The sequence below is a fragment of the Schistocerca cancellata genome, chromosome 9, assembly GCF_023864275.1.
Source record: "Schistocerca cancellata isolate TAMUIC-IGC-003103 chromosome 9, iqSchCanc2.1, whole genome shotgun sequence".
In the NCBI taxonomy this organism is placed as follows: Eukaryota; Metazoa; Arthropoda; class Insecta; order Orthoptera; family Acrididae; genus Schistocerca; species Schistocerca cancellata.
The window spans coordinates 112,296,599-112,316,808 of NC_064634.1; the positions used below are offsets into that span (position 1 = coordinate 112,296,599).

The 20,210-nt window shown below is 42.2% G+C and overlaps 1 protein-coding gene across 2 annotated transcripts in view; it reads left to right on the plus strand.

Annotated features, from left to right (window-relative positions):
• Positions 1-4,952, plus strand: part of LOC126101615 (activating signal cointegrator 1 complex subunit 3) — a 258,264-nt gene extending 253,312 nt beyond the window's left edge. For both annotated transcript variants that reach the window (XM_049912297.1, XM_049912298.1), the window contains one exon: positions 4,584-4,952. In XM_049912297.1, the coding sequence (XP_049768254.1) occupies positions 4,584-4,762 (179 nt within the window). In that variant the 3' untranslated portion in view covers positions 4,763-4,952. The remainder of the gene's footprint in view (positions 1-4,583) is intronic.
• Positions 4,953-20,210: the final 15,258 nt, after the last annotated feature.

A 20,210-nucleotide genomic window follows, 5' to 3' on the forward strand; every position in this document is an offset into this window, starting at 1 on the left:
GGAAGTAGGTAAAGAGGCAGTTTGATACTGTGAGAAAATCTGACAGAACAGTGAAAGACATAACTTAAAGCAAAGCGGGGAATAGATAACTTTCCTGCATAATTACTGAGATCCTTGGCAAGACAATTTCACGTCCTACTCTAAATATATGTGGCAAGCGTAATACTGTCAGACTTCAAGAAGAATATAATAATTTCAATTCCAAAGGGGGACAGGTGTAAGTATTACAGAAATATAAGTCATCATTGCAAAATAGTGACACTACTTATTTACAGATGAGTGGAAAGACTGTTTAGAAGGCAACGTCAGAGAAGATCTGTTTGGGTTTTGAAGAAATGTAGATTCGACTGAGGCACAACTATCCTTCTTATAAGATAGGCTGAATACAAGCAAACCTATGTTTATATCATTTGTAGATTCAGAGAAAGCTTTTGGCATTGTGGACTGGGATATACTTTTTAAATTTTTGGAGGGAAGAAAAGTTATCTAAAACTTGTACAGAAGCCAGACTGCAGTAATAAGAACTGAAGGACACAAAAGGGAGAAGTTGCTGAGAAAGGAGTTAGACATGGTTGTATATAGAAACTCAATAACAAGTTTATTGTGTTGGCTATTTTTGCAGCGACTGTAATAAATCACAGTAGTTTGCAAGAAAAACACCTTTCGCATGCTGCACATTAAGTTTATTGTTATTGAACTTTCCTCTTGCATGACTGCAGAAGTTAAATTAAATAAAAAAAGGACTTGATGTGTAGCATGCAGAAGCCATTTTTCTTTTAAACTACTGCAATTTATAAACAAATAAGGTTTGGACACTGCTCTCATTGCACGAGGCATGTGAAAGTCTGCAGCTGTTCACTCGCATGGAGTCTGTTCATCCAGGACACGCCACCTTAACATGTTTTCTTTTTAACCTTGCAATGTCAGAGTGCAGTCTGTTGAGACACTGCCAGGCCATCTATGCCCCAGTGTGGCCCTGAAGTAGTTCTTTTGTGGGTTATGGTCAGTCACTGAGGTGTATGGTTCTTTATTTCCCCAGGTGAGGTACACAGAAAGCTTTTCCTAGATTTAAGTCTGATAAGCTGACTGGTGGCCATATAGCAGGTTTATTCCTGAGGTTAATGACTTTGTTTTCTTGTGCTATTTCCCATTTAATGTCCAGTAGTTAAAAGCAAGATAGTACAGGTTGTGTGTTGTTGTTGGCTTCAGGTGTCCTGTTAATATGTGGCAAAATAGTTTGGAGCTTGTGTTAAAGTTGATTGCATTGGCCGCTTTTGGTGCTAATCAGAACAAAATGCATCACAATTTACATTGAGGGAGGGGGGAAAAAAGGCCAGACCCTAGCAAACAACATAGCATGGAACAAACTGCCTGTACCAGGAGGCAGGAGCCTAACAGGGATGCATAACTGAGTAGCAACACCTGTACGGTGGTATTCCATACACAAAGTCCATTCGCACATACTCATCCTGTGGACCTCACCTGCCCTTATATGTAGTGCTGTTGTTCGTATTCTGCACTCCAACATATGAACCCTGATGACAAATTACTCTAACACAGCAACACCCTGGGTGAGCTTGGTATACCAGCAAAAGGAGAGCTAACAAATCTGGTAAAGGTTTGGTAGGTGTAGATTCATTGCAGCAGTTGTGCAAAGTTATTAAGTCCATCTATCAGAATCCACGGAGCTCACGTGACCATAGCTACTTAAGAGTAACACGCCATACCGCCGCAAACAAAATAGTTGCATATGAATTTACAATACTAAGCTGCCACAGCACTGCTATACTGTGCGGCAAATGATTTATGCTATTTGGTGCACGGGTCTTAAGACCCCAGTGTTAGGACAGTTTTGGATCTGCAGGCAGTAAGTAATGTGAAACTCTCCAAGACATAAAATTGTCTAAACCTGCCATTGCAACCAAGAAGTCATCAGCAACACTATAGTCGCAAGTCCAAGGCAGTAAACAATTATGTAGTTCACATCGTCTAAGTCTGTTTAGGTTGTCACAATCAACTATACTTTATCAACACCAATTAAAACATATGTATGTGTTACTGTATGTGATCAGATGTTGTTAACTGAACTTAAAAACAAAGCTTATTATGCCATAGAGATTGAGCTCCCATTCAGTGCAGGTCCTACGTCTTCCAGCACCTAGTGCGTTCTCTCTGAACAGTGGCTCATCATCCCTGCTGCTAACTTTTCTGGGCTAAAGTGGTGTGTTAGACAATCCACTTTAGGAACATTAATCTTTATCATAATATAGTGACATAACTCAAGTGCTCCAATGGAGACACACTCAGAATGCTACTGAAATAATTTTCCGTACCTCCTGTCTCTACCATATATAGTTCAATGATGGACTATTTTGCCTTTCTGTTCTGCACTGTCTTGAACTGTTTCACCTAGTTGAAGCTAAGGAGATGTCCACCCCTGAATTTTTATTTTTGCCCCTGCTGGTTTTCTTACTCCAGCCCTCCAAACATCCTGGCATCACACTCAGTATTAGTGCCATGATCACCCCCATTTTTTGTGCATATCTTCTCCCATTGCACAAAAAAAGGTGGCTTCTTGTGGACACTGCCAGCTACCATGAATTCTGATTATTATGCTCAATCAAAATTTGAATATTGTTCAGATAACATTGCACTTTCCGCCAATCTCACTTTAGAATAAAAATCGACATACATCAACATTACATAGGTTTCCACCTACTTCTCATCTTAATTACTGTTGTAATCTATTTAATGACTCTGAAATTGGGATGCACAGTGAGATGACACAGCACAGCCATATCTCAAGTTGCAGCTGGGCAATAGCAGGAAAAGCATTAACATAAAGCTAAATTTCTTAACATCAAAATAGGAATCTTTTTTGAAGATATCTGCTTGTAGTGTAGCTTTGTATGGAAGTGAAACAAGGAAATAAACTGCTCAGACAAAACAGAATAGAAGCTTTTGAAATCTGGTGCTTCAGAAGAACGCTAAAGATTAGATGGGCAGACCAGATCACTAATGAAGATATACTGAATCAAGTTAGGTAGAAAAGAAATTTATGGCACAATGAGACTTGAGTACAGTAGGCAGGTTTAGTTGGATGTGGGTTGCAATAGTTAAGTAGAGATATAGAGGCTTGCACATTGTATACTAGCATGGAGAACTACATCAGACCAGTCTTCTCTGAAGACCTCACTAACTAGAACATTTATAGTCAAGAAGAAAGTCATTAGTCAAATTATTTAAAATTCTAATTAGCACTTTGTAATTGTTATTTTTATGTAGTGCAAATAAATCACAGAACAGTAGACATGTCAAGTCATCAACAGGCTTACAAACAAGACTGAAAACTTCCCTAGCTTTCAGACAAATCCTTTTTCTAGCTAGAATTCACACACACACACACACACACACACACACACACACACACACACACACACACACACTGACTGACTGACTGACTGACTGACACACACTCACGTGCGGCTGTACACATTGTGCTGGGTGTGTGCATATCTGTTTATACTGTGACTCGAAAAAGGATTTGTTCAAAACCTAGCAAAACTTGATGTCTTATTAGTGTGCCTCTAAATGACTCGAGCCTTTACTGTTTGATGAATTGTTACCTTTATTCCAAAATGTCTAATATTTTGTCAGAACTTTTTGTACTGTGGTGCTTATAAGATTTTTAATGGTTTTGTACTTTGCATTTTAACTCTAGTGTGTTTTTTGACAGTATATGATGCTTTGAAAATGAGTGCTTCCTTTTCATCAGGTTTCCATTTGTTCCATATATTTTGGTTGTACCTTGATTTTCTTTCCAAATAAGTAAGAGTAAAAAATTACAATAATCTATGTTCTTGGTTTTCTTCACCATTATCTACACCCTTACTTTTGTATAACAACATGTGCTATCATGTTTCAGTAATGTTATTTCATTGGTCCTAAAACTTACAAATTCTAGTTTTTACTTGCTGTGTTATTAAAGTTCACAATTTGATGTTGCTAATTTGATTAAAATATTCCCATTTAATAAAAAAAATGATTAAATAAACAGTATTTTTCTTTAAATTTCTGATTTTAAATAGCTTAAATTTCCATCTGCGTATTACTTAACAATACTTACATTTAATTTTATTGACAATTTGATAATGTAATCATGCCCCACAAAATACATCATTAGCTTCCAAATTCATTTTTGTCTAGTTCCCAAATATATGTTCATAAAGTTGACAGAATTTTCCTTATATGTGATTTTATCAAATTAAATGTTATGAAAATGCATTATTACAATGCATTTGATTGTTTTTACATCATTTTTAGTCAGTTAGGACAATTACATGAAAAAGTGGAAACATCAGTGTCAATGAAAGTTGGAGTCAGACTGGTACAGAGTTTCATTAGCTTCGACATCTTCAACTAGCCAGATGCCCTTGTGAATGGATACCGCCAACGTGTGGCTTAATGTCTTATCTTATTCATTTACTGGAACTCTGTGTACTTTAACTGTTTAATAATGTGCAGAACCTACAAAACGCAGTGCTGTTTTCCTTGCCTAACACGCACACCTTTTTCCTCGGCAGGCCGTACAATGCTGACTCTGTACGTGATGTCTGACAGCTACCTTGGCCTGGACCAGCAGTACGATATCCAGCTAAATGTTGTCCAGTCAGCAGAAAATTGTGGGAGTAATCCAGACAAGGAAGAAGCCACTAGTATTATTGCATGTGAAAGTTCTTCTACCTCATGGGCTGACTCTTAAATTGTGTCCTGTTTCAAAAATATCTTATGTTCTTTATTTAAAGAATATACATGATATGATACCATGGCTGGTAATGACTGGCTTGATGTGTCTTCAAAACTGTGATATTGCCAATATATTGTTTCTCATCATATGAGTAAAACCAAATTACTGAATAATTTATTTTGAAAATAAAGAACGTTGTTTTGTCTTTTGTTGTTTTGATGGTCATTAAGTGTACTGATGTCCATGTGGAATTTGGATAGGTGTTTACATTTTATTAACAACAAAGTCAACCTTACTATTGTAACACTGCAGAAACACAATATTAGATTTCCCACCAACCAACTTTAAATCACTTCAACATAAATGAAAGTACACACACACTGAATGACGTTGTAGTAAGTACAACACACACAATCAGGGGTTACATTAATGCAGTCTAACAGTGGAGTACTCCATAGTCACTAAAACATTAGAGCAGCTGAGGGCTGCTTGCACACAGAAAGCACTGTGGCGTCTGTGCTGATGTGAGGCAGCCTCTTTAGAATGGCCATGGAGGTGCGCACTGTTTAATTGTGCACTCACTGCACAGTGTTACAACACTCCTTCCCCTTGAGGAAAACTGTTCACTGTGGAGATGTCCTTGTCTTCATTAGAAAGGGATGACTGCTGGAGGAAGTGTCTTGCCGTCAGAGGAGACTATGGTCTGAAATGGTGCAGGTGTTGACAGGCATGATGCACGTGCCCCTGCAACTGACCTCGAGGGAGCACTGGTGATGGAGACACCATATTCATGTCCACTTCCAAGCAGGCAATTGGTGATGAGGGCAGCAGAGAAGACAAATAAGGGAGCGGTGGCAACGGGCCACGGAGATGGAGGCGGCCCGGCACTAACTACTCCACACGACAGCAGTGGTAGCACCCAAAATGAAGGTGGCAAAGGGCCAAGAGGGGCACGGACCACGCCACAGCATGGATGGTGGAAAGCAGATGGCGCAGGTGGTCATGCGGGCGGCGGGTTCCCCAGTCGTGTGGGTGGAGCTGGTGGTGGTGTTGGGACACCAAGCCCCCTGAGTTGTGCGACACAGAGGTGGCAGTCACGGCAGTGATGGACAACCGCCGGTATCAACTTAGGGAGCTGGCCAAACCAGCGAAGCCTGGATGGAACCACTGCGAGGTGGGCAACGGCCGGTGACCGGGCATCAGTCAGAGCAGATGAACCAGCACACAGAAGCTTACAGCCATGAAGCATCTCCGCCAGGCTGCGGTGGACAACTGGAGTGAAAGTATAGGAGCTCAAGAACCTGTCGAGGACTTTTTCTGGAGAAGGCTGTGTCATATATTTTTTCAGCTGAGTTTTGAAAGCATGTACCAGCCACTCAGCCTTACCATTTGACTTAGGATGAACTGGTGGGACCGTAACATGCCAAATGCCACATTTGTACAAAAATCTTCAAAATCCTGAGACACAAATTGCAGACCATTGTCTGTCACAAGCATATGTGACAATCCTCCAAAGAAAAAGTCTTTGCAAGAGCCTTGACCATAGCCACTGTGGATGTGGACAGGCAATGACGCACATAAGGAAATTTTGAGAAAGTGTCGACCACAACAAGCCAAAAGAAGGGACCCCCAAAATCAGTGTGAATACACTCTCAGCGGCACTGTGGGATGGGCCACAGGGAAGGAGGCCTGTGGTGCCATCTGATGGGTGGCGCAATGTGGGCAGGCTAACACAACATGCCTGATTTCATTGTCAACACCAAGCCAAAACGTGGTGGCAGGCCAGGAATTTTGTACAAGAAACACCCCAGTGGTCAAGGTGGAGAAGGCACATAATGTACTGCAGTAAGGCAGATAGGATAACAACCCTGGCCCCTGACTCTTCAGTAGCCAACAGTAACACACTGTCAAGAACTGAGTGGTGGTGGCAGAGAGCATAATAACTACACAAAGGATCCAACAATCAGCCCGGTGTTCTATTCAGCCAGCCCTGGTGGATGAATTAAACAACCTGATGTAAGATAGGGTCGGTCTTGACAGCTGTCGAAATTCAAGAACTGGTAACGGGACTACCATAAACATTGCTTTGGGCTTCCATGTGTAAACGGAAACACAACAGTTCATTGTGAATCTTGATTGGGGTCAGCCAGCAAGCAAGAAAGAGCATCGGCATTAGCGTGATGTGCTGTGGGTGCAAAAGTGAATTTTGTAGCTATAGTGTGACAAAAACAGCCCAGCGTTACAGGCGATAGACTGCTTTGTCCCAAAGAGATGCTGAAGGAGGTTTATTATCAGTAATCAAATGAAATTTAGAACTGTATAGGGAAAGATAATTTTTTGAGTGGACAATGACAAGGGTTTCTTTTTCTATCTGGCAAAAGTACTGTTACACCTAATTCATAGATTTGGAAGCACACACGTTATAGCATTCAGAACTGTCTGCAAGAACGGTCCTAAGGCTGTACTAAGAGTTGTCTGTGACCAAAACAAGATGGTTGCGCGGTTGGAAGGTAACTAAGCAATGTGCTGACAAGGGAACCTCCCCATCGCACCCCCCCTCAGATTTTGTGATAATTTGGCACAGTGGATAGGCCTTGAAAAACTGAACACAGATCAATCGAGAAAACGGGAAGAAGTTGTGTGGAACTATGAAAAAAATAAGCAAAATATACCAACTGAGTAGTCCATGCGCAAGATAGGCAACGTCAAGAATAGTATGCAACCAGGAGCGCAGTGGTCCTACGGTTAGCGTGAGCAGCTGCGGAACCAGAGGTCCTTGGTTAAAGTCTTCCCTAAATTCCAGAACATGTTCAAATTTGCTTGGACATATGCAGGATTTGAAAGTCTACACACAGAAAAATTTGAAAACGTTAAAAACATATGTTTTGACAGAGCACAGGGAAAACTGTGTGTCTGTGAAACTGTTGCATTCATTTGTTGCAGTTTATGTGACAAACTCTTATGTTTTCATTACTTTTTTGGGCGTGATTATCACATCCACAAGAAAACCTAAATCGGGCAAGTTAGAAGAATCTTTTTACCCATTCGCCAAGTGTACAAGTTAGATGGTTCGACAACATATTCCTGTCATGTGATGCACATGCTGTCACCAGTGTTGTATAGAATGTATCAGATCTGTTTTCCTGTGGAGGAATCAGTTGACCTTGCGATCAAATGTTTTCGGTTCCCATTGGAGAGGCACGTCCTTTCGTCTACTAATAGCACGGTTTTGCAGTGCGGTTGCAAAACACACACTAATCTTATTTCAGTGAACAGAGACGTCAATGAATGAACGGACAGATCATAACTTTGCAAAAATAAAGAAAGTAAACTTTTCACTCGAGGGTAGACTTGAACCAAGGACCTTTCGTTCCGCAGCTGCTCACGCTAACCAAGGGACCACGACGCTCCTGATCTCATACTATCCTTGATGTTGCCTATCTTGCGCATGGACTACTCAGTTTGTATATTTTGCTTATTTTTTTCATAGTTCCACACAACTTCTTCCTGTTTTCTCGATTGATCTATGTTCAGTTTTTCAAGGTCTATCCACTGTGCCAACTTATAACTAAATCTGAGGGAGGTGCGATGGGGAGGTTCCCTTGTTAGTGTAATTTGGATTTCAACAGGGTGAAAGCACACTCGTAGGCAGACGACCAGTGAAAAGTAACACCTTCACCTAAGAGAGCATTGAAGGGGCTAAGACACCGTTGCTGCATCAGGAAGATATTTATGGCAGTCCGCAATATTTTCAAGAAAGTGCTGCAACTCTTTGAAATTAATAGGACGTTGGAAAGCTGCAGTGGCATTGACATGCTGGCATAGAGGCTTGATGCCAGCACACTAGACTTCAATAGTGAGTTATATGGTACTTCAGTAGTGAGTTATATGATAGATGGCTCAAAAAATTGTGATTTGTCCAAGTTACATTTCAGTCCAACAGCCTGCAGCATGGTGAACAAGACATGAACATTCTGCAAGTGTTCATGTGTGGTGGAAGTGGAGACCACAATATCATCCAGGTAGTTTATGCACCCCAGCAGATAGGTTGTGAATTGCTACAAAAATTGTTGGAAAACAGCAGGTGTGTGAGCTACACCGAATGGCAGGTGCTAATATTGGTGTATCTCAAAGGGAGTATTCACTGCGAAGATACATTTGGAATCATTATCAAGAGGAAGTTGCAAGTAAGCTTGAGACAAATCTTATTTTGGAAAAACATTAAGCCCCAGAAAGCCGAGCTAAGAGTTGGTCCTGGACCTATGTGACAACACCAAAGGTTGTAAGGCAATAAGAACTCTGGTTTGACTTGCTCCCATAAAGCAATGTAGTCAATGTAGTTTGGGCAGGCACAAAAGGGCACACTGATGGTTTCATTGATATGTGAGCCTTGTAATTGGTAGCACCCCCCCCCCCCCCCCCCCCCAACTGTCCGAAAAAGATGAGGAAAATTCTGAGCATAATGCATGCAGTTGTTGGTACGGAACTTGATCCAATACCAGATGCACTTTGTTAGAAATAGAGAATCCAAAAATTTTGAAGGTTTCTAACCCAAATAAGTTTCTAGTGTTGGCATTATCTCCCACTAAAAATGTCAAAGGTCGAACAACTGCTTTATACTCTACAGGCATAGAAAACTGTCCCAATACGGGAATTTGTTGTAACTCTCTGGCCAATGAAAGAGAGGGGACATTGGCAGTGATCTGACATCCACATAGGTTTGAGAATTTATCAAAGCCACTGTGGCATGTTTCTACCTGCATTTTCAACATCTTGTCCATAACACGTACTTCAATATAAAGATTGTTTGTGGCTACCATCACTTGAGAAACACTGTTCATGCCCATTTTAATGTCTGATGAATGAAATGGAGAGTTGCCCATTCATGTTGAACAAAGCAACAAGGGCACGACGGGAGAGGAGCACGCGACTGCTGTTTTGATGCTAACTGCTGCTGCTGTTTAGTACGATGTTGCCCCAAGTGATGTGTAGACCACAACTGCATGGCCACGTTGTCATCTTCCTTCCCCTGAGGCTGAGTAGGAGATGTGATGGCAGCTACTTCACTCTGAGCTTCTGTCTGATTTCATACTTCCCTACATAGTTCAAAAGACTGGACAATTTTTAAACCCTCTGTGAGAGGGGGATTTTCACATTGTAAAGCACGTTCATAAACTTCTTTATCAGGGTCCCAGCGTATTATAGCACATGAACCGTCAGATCAGCATATGAGTCAAAGAGAGCTTCAATAGCAAACTGTCAATAACAGCTAAGCCCTGAAACTCTGCTGCCCAAGCTCTGTAGGATAGTCGTGGCCATTTTCAACAACTGTAGAAGTCAATGCAAGCAGAAATAACATGAATAACTTTAATAAGGGCAACTGACACATTTCATGAAAAGAGGGACTGGCAGGATCCTCCAGAGGAACTAGCTGACCTAAAAGATGATAAAAATGAGGAGAAATCCGTAACAGAAAGCAATGCTTACACACATTGGGGTCAGTGATGCCAAAAACATAGAAATGTTACCGAAGGCATTTTTTGTATTCATCCCAGTCCTCCACGATATCATCACGTGGAGGAAATTGTGGGGGTTGTGTCAATGGCAGTGAACCCTGTCACGTCAGTGAAGCTGCAAAATTGTTTAGTACCACAGAGTGAGTCTGCTGCTGTTCAGCAAGAGAGTGGTGAATTTCTTCCACCAACATATTATCCATAGTAAACTGAAAAACAATAGATACAGAGTAGAATACCGCACTCGTCGCCATATTGTAATGTTGAGCAAATGCAATAATAGAATTTCAAACCAACCAACTTTTAATTCACTTCCACGTAAAGGCAAAGACAGTCACACTGAATGATGTTGTTGTAAGTACAACACACGAAATCAAGTGTTACAAAATCATTAGTTGGTTTATTTGTGGGAGGGGACCAAACAGCGAGGCATCGATCCCATCAGGATGGGGAAGTAAATCGGCCATGTGCTTTCAAAGGAATCATCCCGGCATTTGCCTGAAGTGAAGTGATTTACTGTAATCATGGAAAACCAAATCAGGATGGCCAGACACAGGTTTGAAACATCGGTATCCCAAATGTGAGTCCAGTGCGCTAACCACTGCACCACCTTGCCTGATAAAATCATTAGAGTGGCCAGGGGTATTGCGCACTGTCTTATATATGCTGCTGACACACAGCTCGGCACTTCCTGTGCTGTATGTGCCAAGTGAGGTGGCCTCTTCGGGCTGGTCATGGAGACGTGCGCTATTTAATTATGCGCACTCACTGTATAGGGTTACAACACCTGCTGTACATTAACAATAACACGTTTAGAAAAGAACTATAACTAACGATAAAAAAAAATACACTTTGGAAGTCAGTGTGTAGTTATTGAATGTATTTTTTGCTCTCTCTTTGAACATTATGATTCCTACAATAAGCTATTTATGGAAATAATTGCCATGCTTTTTAATTAGTTACATTTTCCATATCTTGTTGCTTAGCAGATTACAAAGAGGGAGAGAGAGAGTGTGTGACCAGACAGTACATATCTTCAGGGGACAACATTTCAGGTACTGCCGAGACATACACGTTACTGTGAAGAAATGCTATACCTCGCTGTTGGAACTTGTACGTTCTCTCGTCAGGGAGTAAAGAGAAAGATTGGGAAGGAGGTTGGCAAATAATTCAGATGCCAAGTTGAGCAACGTATTGTTTGTTACATGTTGTGTTGATCACATTCATGATAAACATTATCCTGTGGAGTGTGACACCAGAAACAAAATAAATAAATAAATAAAACACACACACACACACACACACCTGGTTTCCAGACAAGTTTTAGCATTTTTCCCTGAGAAATTCGAGATCTCACGGGTAAGTAAAGATATAGGTTGACAAACGTGTGAGCAAAGATCTTAAGTACTAACATCAACATCTTTTGTAATGAACTGTTTTTAGATGGAGAAAGCAAGCCAAATGGTATATGTATTTTTCATCAAGACCACTGCTGTTATTTTATTTCAATAAAACAAAACAAACTTGGTGGCAAAAATACACATTCCCTTGGAGTTGCAAGACAGATTTGAAATACCTTCATTGTTTTCAGAAATAACTTCAGAAAAAAGTAGGCTTCTAGAAAGAATTGTTTAAGGTGGGGAAGAGTTGTGCAAACCAACATTATAGGTGGCTGCCAATAAAGCTTTTGTTCTACTATGTTTGTTATTGTTGGTTATTACCCACCATGTTATGTCTATTATTTTACAGGTATTGTGTTATTTTTCTTTCGAGAAATATATGAGTACATAGCATACAAACCACCAACTACTGCCACAATTTTCTTTTTCATATCGTTCATACTTTCTAATATACAAACTACTTTCAAAGTGCCAAAATGTACTAGAATAAATAAAATGTCTATAAAATGCAGCACATACAACGTACTTGCAGTGAGAGAGTTGCAATTAATGAAATCCATTGCCCATGGCCTCTAACCTGCCAAGGAACACCGCAGTCCTGTACCCATGGATAAGCCACAAAAATCTGTCGCATTGTGCCACACACAAACAGACACGACCTGCAGTAAGGTTGGTGAGACTACATCTGATGGGCAGGGCCTGCAAATTAGTGGGAAAGTAGAACATACACACACACACACACACACACACACACACACACACACACATTCACACTATCATTCAGACACAACTCGTGCACACATGGCCACCGTCTCCAACTGCTGCATCAACAATCTCTCAGAATCAGATCCAAACAAACCACTCCTCACAACTCCCTGCCTCTAGTCGGCAGCTGATAGGCTAGTGGCAAGAAGTGGTGCCAGCACTGACTGCAAGCTGAAGGCAGTGTAAGGAAGGGGTGAAGCAGTAGGAATGAGGGAGTAGGGAAGCAGCGGATGTACTCCGCTGCGCCCAGCCAGCAACAATGCATGACACCTCAGTAAAGAAACCATTTCCTCTACTGAGAAAAAAATTGAGATTTTTGCAGTGGATTTTTTTTTTCCAAATTTCCCTGATTTTGTGACATTTGAAATTCCCTGATTTCCAGAACTTGTGGCAACCCTGCATATTTACCCTCTTATAAGTCAAGGTCTTTTTCCCCAAATTTGTCATTTGAAAAATAAAGTGTCATCTAACATTCACAGATGAAGCTTTACCAACCGAATTCACATGCAGATTTAATTTGAAGAATTCAACTGGGCGGAAGGAGGAACAGCAGCACCAGCTTTTCTGAGCACTAGGACTAATGTCGGGGACAGGAGCGGCAAGTGGGCAGGGGGCAGCATATTTCGTTGTGCTGCCAACTGTGGAAATGTGTGTCACATACTTTGCCTTTGTGTGAACTTTGATAATTTCTAAGAATCGGTGCACATTAAGTTGCAGACCCCTTGTGAGTGATATATATCGAACATTCGACTCTGTCAAGTCTCAATGTGGGAAATACAAATATTTTTCTATCACAGACAGGTACAACAAAAAGACTATCAGAAATAACATTGTTACATTCCACCCATGATTTTCCATTGTTAGATATTGTTGTATACTTTGATAGTGGAACATCAGCTTAGAGTAGTAAAATATTATGTGATGGCAGTATACATATCAGGTGATGCTAGCTTGATGAATGCATCAGATTCTCCTATGTGGAAGGAGTCGATTCCACATTTGAGCAATACACCAAAATGTTTGCAATGTCATTAAGTGTATGTCATAGATTGAGATGCAACATGTTTAGAGGTCTGTTACTGAACATCGTGACATACATAGAGAACCAGTCACTGCATGGGTGTAATAGTTCTGTTTCATTCTTGGAAATTGAACAGGGAAGTTACAGGTAGACCGAGATGGCAACATGCTCAGAAGTTTCTTAACGGAACATCATGACAAATGTTTTAGACAAGCAACATTATAAATATAATTACTGATCATTTCAGTTGTAGTAATTCAATCTGTACTCATAGGAAAGTGCATAACCACATACTTGTATATCATTACATGTTTATAGGAAATGTATATTGTAGCTTTCCCATTTCGCTTCCATTAATTAAATAAAACTGTTACACCCATGTAGTGACTGGTTCTCAATGTACATCATGATGTTCAATACCTAGTAGTATCCTTATGTTTTCAATATATTCGTCTTTCGTCATGTCTCTTGTCAACATGTTGAGAGTTGACAGTTCGGTATATATCGAGAAAGATCTGCAACTTTGATGTGCACTGATTCTTGGAAATTATCTGAACGTCTACCATGTTTAAACTGTGGTTTTCCTGAATCCATTTGGAATTGAAACAACTTTAAAATTGGGCAAATTCTCAATAATAGTCTATGTTTCTGAAGGAGACAATAAAAGTTAGATTTTTGCACCTGATCGTGTGGAGGTGCAAACTATCCGTAAAGAAATTGTTTGACACCAATACGGTAGATTTTTCAACAAGATGTTAATTTGAACCAGTGCCAAAAACTCACCTCAATTATTATATCACGCATCAGTTGACTAACCATGCAATCTTAAGTTTTTACTTTTTATTATTGGCTATGCGGCAACTGAGTGTTGCTTGGTTTACATGATGAATTAATGCTTTGCCTGTGCACCCTGTCCTGCTCTCCCACACACTGCGGTTCTCTCTCATGCAGATTGTGTGTTTATGATTGTGAAATAATCCTCTAATTATATATTTTAAGTTTGCACTGTTCTTAAGCATGTGTGGGAAATGTGGTACCTGTGGTGCGGTAGTGGAATAGTGACACAGCATAGAGATACAATTTCCATACTGTTTATCAGTAAGCACAGATGCATAACACATGTAAGCCTACAGAGTTAAAAGATGTTACACCACCACAGAGGCATAGTGCGGAGCATGTGAGGAGGAGAGGCTGTGGCTAGGCTTCGTCTGTCTGAAGTGATGTGAGTGGCTGTGTGACAGTGGTTGCAATGGAAGACACATTGTAGTCACCGAGGTGCACCAGGGGGTGCTGGGCACCGCCAAAGCGTTAATTCAGCATCACAGCTAACGGACTACTACCACCAGAATTAGCAGATATTCAACTAGTCTCAGCAGCATCATTAATTGTTGTAGGCTCAGCAGTGGCATTCAAAGAGGGAGGCATGTTGGTGCCATTGCCTTGAATTGTTGCAGCTACAGGAGGCGACAAGAGCCTGTGGCGGCGTAAGCTGGGGCAGTGATGGTGAGCTTACTGCCTGCTGAAAAGTGGGAGGTGATCCCTGCCACGTCAGCTTCTAGTGGGACAGGGGTGATGACAAACTGCCTCTCTGAGTGGGTAGTGGCAATCATGAGATCGGTGTCGTGTAACACGGTGCATACGTAATCAGGCAGAAAACCGTGGACAATCACACACACTTGGAAATTGACTAACGGGTGCGTAGGAGACGGTGGGGTGGGGAGTGTCATGTTTTGGCAGGTCTCCTAACGTCCACACTGGTTTAAGCTGGTTCACTGACATTGTTGTTTGTTTTCCAGCTATTACGAAATCAAAAGTGTTGTATCTCATTTCGACACTCGGTATGGTGCTGTAAATGGTGGTTGTAGGGTGTGTTTCACTACTTCTGTATATAGCATCACATGAGAACACATAGGAGGGTGTTTATGTATAAAAATTCATTGTGTCATGTGATGGGAGCGGATTGGCACATGGGTGTTTTGCATACGTGTGTGCACGCACCCAACTAAGTCTGGTAAGTCCTGGTCTGTGGGGACCATTTCGTGCACTATGAATTTAGCCAGTTGGGTGAGGGGCTCACTATATACTATTTCACTGAGCGACATGTCAAGGTCATCTTTATGTGCCATGCAAATTCCCAGAAGAACCCATGGAAGGGGCTCCACCCATGATTCTGAGTGACACATGAGAGCAGATTTCATCGTTTGATGCCACCATTCCGCAAGGCCATTGGATTTGGGTGGTAGGCATTTGTATGAAACCAGTAGCATCCACATAGGTGCCATAAGCCATTGAACAGTTGGGATTTGAACTGCCAACCCTGCTCCAACATTAAGGAGGCCAGGCAGCTGAATCTGGCAATCCAACTGTTGACGAAAGTTTTTACTTCTTTCTCTGCTGATCTGTCTGAATTGGGTGTAGCCTCCACCCATTGTGTCACACAACCTGTCACTGACAGAATGTAATTGTAACCATGTGATTTGGTGAGTGGCTTCATGATGCAGTGTGGATGTGCTGGAACCGCCCTCCTGGAATCGGGAATTTACCCAAGGGGGGCCATTTTTGCCTATTGGCATGGAATGCAAGGCCTGGTCCACGTGGCACAGTCCTTTCTGATGTTAGGCCAGACAAACCATTCTGTGATGAGGCATATGGTAGGGTGCACGCACTGGTGTACAAAGTAAAAGGTCAGAAACTGTCGTGTGATACGACTCTGGAGCAACAGGTCAGACCCGCCCATTTGAAATGTCACACCAAACTTGTTTGGTCACGCCAGGTAGCATGCGTTTTTGTTGTTGGAGACTGATGTCTGGTTTGTAAAACAATCTGTGGAGATTGAAATCTGTCGCTTGTACATCAGCGATTCTATCAAAGTCCAACTGGGTGGAGGTAGGTGTGATACGGGAAAGATAGACCGCCTCAATATTTTTAGCACATTTACGGTAGTGCATGTCGGTAGTGAACTGCGCTACGAAATCTAGATGGCGTAATCACTCGGGTGCAAAATTCGCTGACGAGTTGTGGAATGCATCTGCCAATGGGTGATGGTCTGTATGTGTGGTAAAGGGTCTACCCTCAACGTCATATTGAAAGTGATGAACTTCTTCATACATGGCTAGTAGTTTGCAGTCAAATTTGGATCATTTTTTCTGAGTGTTGTTAAGTTTTTGCAAGGAAAACCTGAGCTGCTGAGTGATTCCACTGATCTCTTGCTGTGAAGCAACTCTGATCACGTGATCGCTAGCATCAGACGGGATATTATTAGATGTGTGTCAGGAGATGGGTGGGCGCATTGCACAGTGTGTATCAGCATTCTTGTATTTTGTTGAAGACCATGTGCATTTGTGGTGTCCAATTGAGGCGTCATTTACCAGATGTATTCTTGCCACGTAATGCTTGGGTGAGTTGTAATAAAGCCTCAGCAGTGTGTGACAATTGATTCTTGTAGAAATGTATGACCCCCAAAAACTTACACTGCTCTTGGTAGTTGTTGGGAAGTGAGAGGAGGCATATCTGCTCTGTTTTCTCAGGATTACGATGTACCCCAGATGTGTCGATGTGGTATCTGACAAAAATCACATGGGGTTGCCAAAGTTGGCATATGTCATCATTTACCATGACCCCACATGAAGCCAGCTGATCGAGGACGATACATAGGTGGTCATCGTGGTCTTGTTCATTATTTAAAAAGATTATGATGTCATCTAGATAGTTGTAACCAAAAGGCAAATTGAACAGTATGCTATTAATAAATCTTTGCCATGTCTACGCCACATTTTTTAGTCCGAAGGCCATGTAGGGAAATCAGAGACACCAAATGGTGTGATAATCACAGTTTTTGGCACATCTTCACCTGCCATCAGAATTTTCAGGTATCCTGTCATGAAATCGATGATGCTAAAAATTTTTGCACCAGCCAAGAAGTGGGAAATATTGTGCAAGTTTGGAAAGGGGTAGCTGTCAATAATTGTACAAACGTTGTGGTAGTGTTAGTTGCCACATAGGTGCCAAGTATCATTCTTTTTATGAACTAGTTTAACTGGTAGGCCCAAGTGCTGTCAGATAGCCTGACTATGTCAGCTCACTAAAGTTCGTACACTGCAGCTGCAGTTGCTTCCATTTTGTGCAGAGCTAGAAGAAGGGCTGGCGATGGGAAGGGTGACCTAACGTGATTGTATTGTGTTGGACTGCACTGTCCTACACGGCATAGATTGTATGTGGTCTAATAAGGGAGCATGGAGCCAGTCCGGGAAGTGGGGCACAGTATGATTCACCATCACTGGTAACGTCACATGGCATTTTCTCAGGAGCGCACTCAAGTGGAGGTTGTGGCCCTTCACTAACCTGAGAAGTGTCCTTAGTAGTGGCGCCATGATAATGGTCACTGTCGAGATGATGAAGGTCATCAAGATACTGTTGAGCTGCATGTAGTGATGTGGTGGCATCCACCATTCGTCTCCATAGCTGCTCGTTGGTGAGGTGTGTGACCTCGTTCCCATGATGTAATGATGAGTACTCAGCTGTCTTTAAGTGTAGCTGGTTGAAAAGTACTTTGCTTTGTAGCTTCAGGTCAAGTGGTGTGTTGAGCAGCAGCATTGCTGGGCCAGCAGGTAGTATATCACTGACCACACCACAGATCGACTGCTGGCCATCCTGTCGTACTAGTAGTATGCGATTTAAATCCAGCAGTAGGTGGCAGTACTGGAGGAAGTTGGCTCCCATAACGGGTTGAACTGTCTCTGCCACTAGGAATGCCCAACATATTTGCATATCTGTGCCTAGGCTGAGCATAATGAGTGCAGTTCCAGCAAATGCGATCCAACGTATTTGTGTATCTGTGCCTAAGTCGAGCGTGATATGTGCAGTTCCAGGAACTGCAATTACAGTGTCATAGGCCACATGCATATGCAGCAGCTACGGCAATGACTGGCCAAATCTGGTGTGAAAGCAGCAGTAGCATTGTTTTGTGTTGGGTGTGGAAGTAGGCCATGCACTTGGTTGCTGCAGCTATTGTTACACGTAGAGTCGGAGCGATGGCCAGCTGGGAAAGCGACAACATCGGATGTCGCAATATGCAACTGTTGTCCGTTGGAGCCATGAAAGGCCCTCAGGGTGGCAGAGACAGGGGGTGTGGCATGGTTTGGGTTGGTCAAGCTGCCACTGGGCAGTTTACAACTGTATAGAATGTTTGGGCAGCTTAGCCAGGATCATGCAAAATCAGTTTCCATGCTGGCATACGAGGCATCGACTGCAGCACAGTGCTGTTGGTTGTTGATCAGAATGTGATGTTGCGGTAGTGCAGGTGGTCAGCGAGTTGAAGTTTAAACTCCAGCAGTGCCTCCTCGTGTGCTATCACCACCATTTAGTTTCCAGTGACACTCTGTGTCTCATGGAGTTCATGCAGACATGCAGTCAAAATGTTCAAATGTGGGTGTACTCCTAAGGGGCCAAACTGCTGATGTCATCAGTCCCTAGACTTACACATTACTTAAACTAACTTACACTAAGAACAACACACACACCCATGCGCGAGGGAGGACTCGAACCTCCGGCAGGAGTGGACGCACAATCCGTGATGTGTGCCTCAAATCACGTGGCCACTCCACACGGCAGACATGCAGTCATTCAAAAATGGCTCTGAGCACTATGGGACTTAACATATGAGGTCATCAGTCACTTAGAACTACTTAAACCTAACTAACCTAACGACATCACACACATCCATGCCCGAGGCAGGATTCGAACCTGCGACCGTAGTGGTCACGCGGTTCCAGACTGTAGCGCCTAGAACCGCACGGCCACACTGGCCGGCTTGCAGTCATTCGCGGTGTGGATGACAGGGGTGTGATGTCATTCAAACGAGGAGTTAGCAGTATCTGACCTTGCCGCGGCAAGGTCGTGAAAAATGCATTCTCGGTGTCCATAGTTGGTTTTGGTGCAGGGTGTGGGTGATGTAAATCTGAAGCACAATGCTGGGCAGGAAGTGAGTTGGTTGTGATGCCTGATGCAGCTGGGATATGAGTGATGTCATAGTCCGTGTCGCGGAACTCATGTTTAGTCGGAGCAGGATTTGGAAAATCGGGATGCACATGTACTGGAAGGTGGTGTAAACATTGATCCTGTGATGCATTGGCAGATGGATGATGAAATGGAATAACAGAGTGGTATGGTGCAGGCCATTGTTGTTTAACTGAAACAGCATTGTGGGAGGTGTCGATATGGTTCAGATCATTAATGTGAGTGTTGTTACGCTCATAATCACTAGCGCTGGAACACTTGATGTTTTGTCCTGAGCAGATGTTGAAGGCACTTGGATTAATGTTTACTTTGGAGATGGGTGCCATTGTTTATTGTGATTCTCTGCTGCACTTTTGTCTGAAATACTCAGAGTAGATTCACTCATTATCGAATCTGGAATGTTTATCATGAAGGCACTCAGTAAACTGGACACTTGTCGTGGCACAGTTTGCTGCTCAAGATCAGCTGCAATGTGGGGTTGGTCCAAAGATGTGATGAACAATGATGGCATTGTCGCTATGTTGTTTGGCACTGTGGTATCGTCCAAGCCTTGGCGGATATTTAGCAATTTTGTACATAGGGATGTTCTTGGAATTTACGAGCACTTGTTGAGAGATGTTGTCAACATCATTAGACAAAAAATTGCAGACAACTGGTATATTTTGTGATCTGTCAAAGGCATTTGACTGTGTAAATCACAATATCCTTTTAAATAAACTAGAATATTATAGTGTAACAGGAAATGCTGC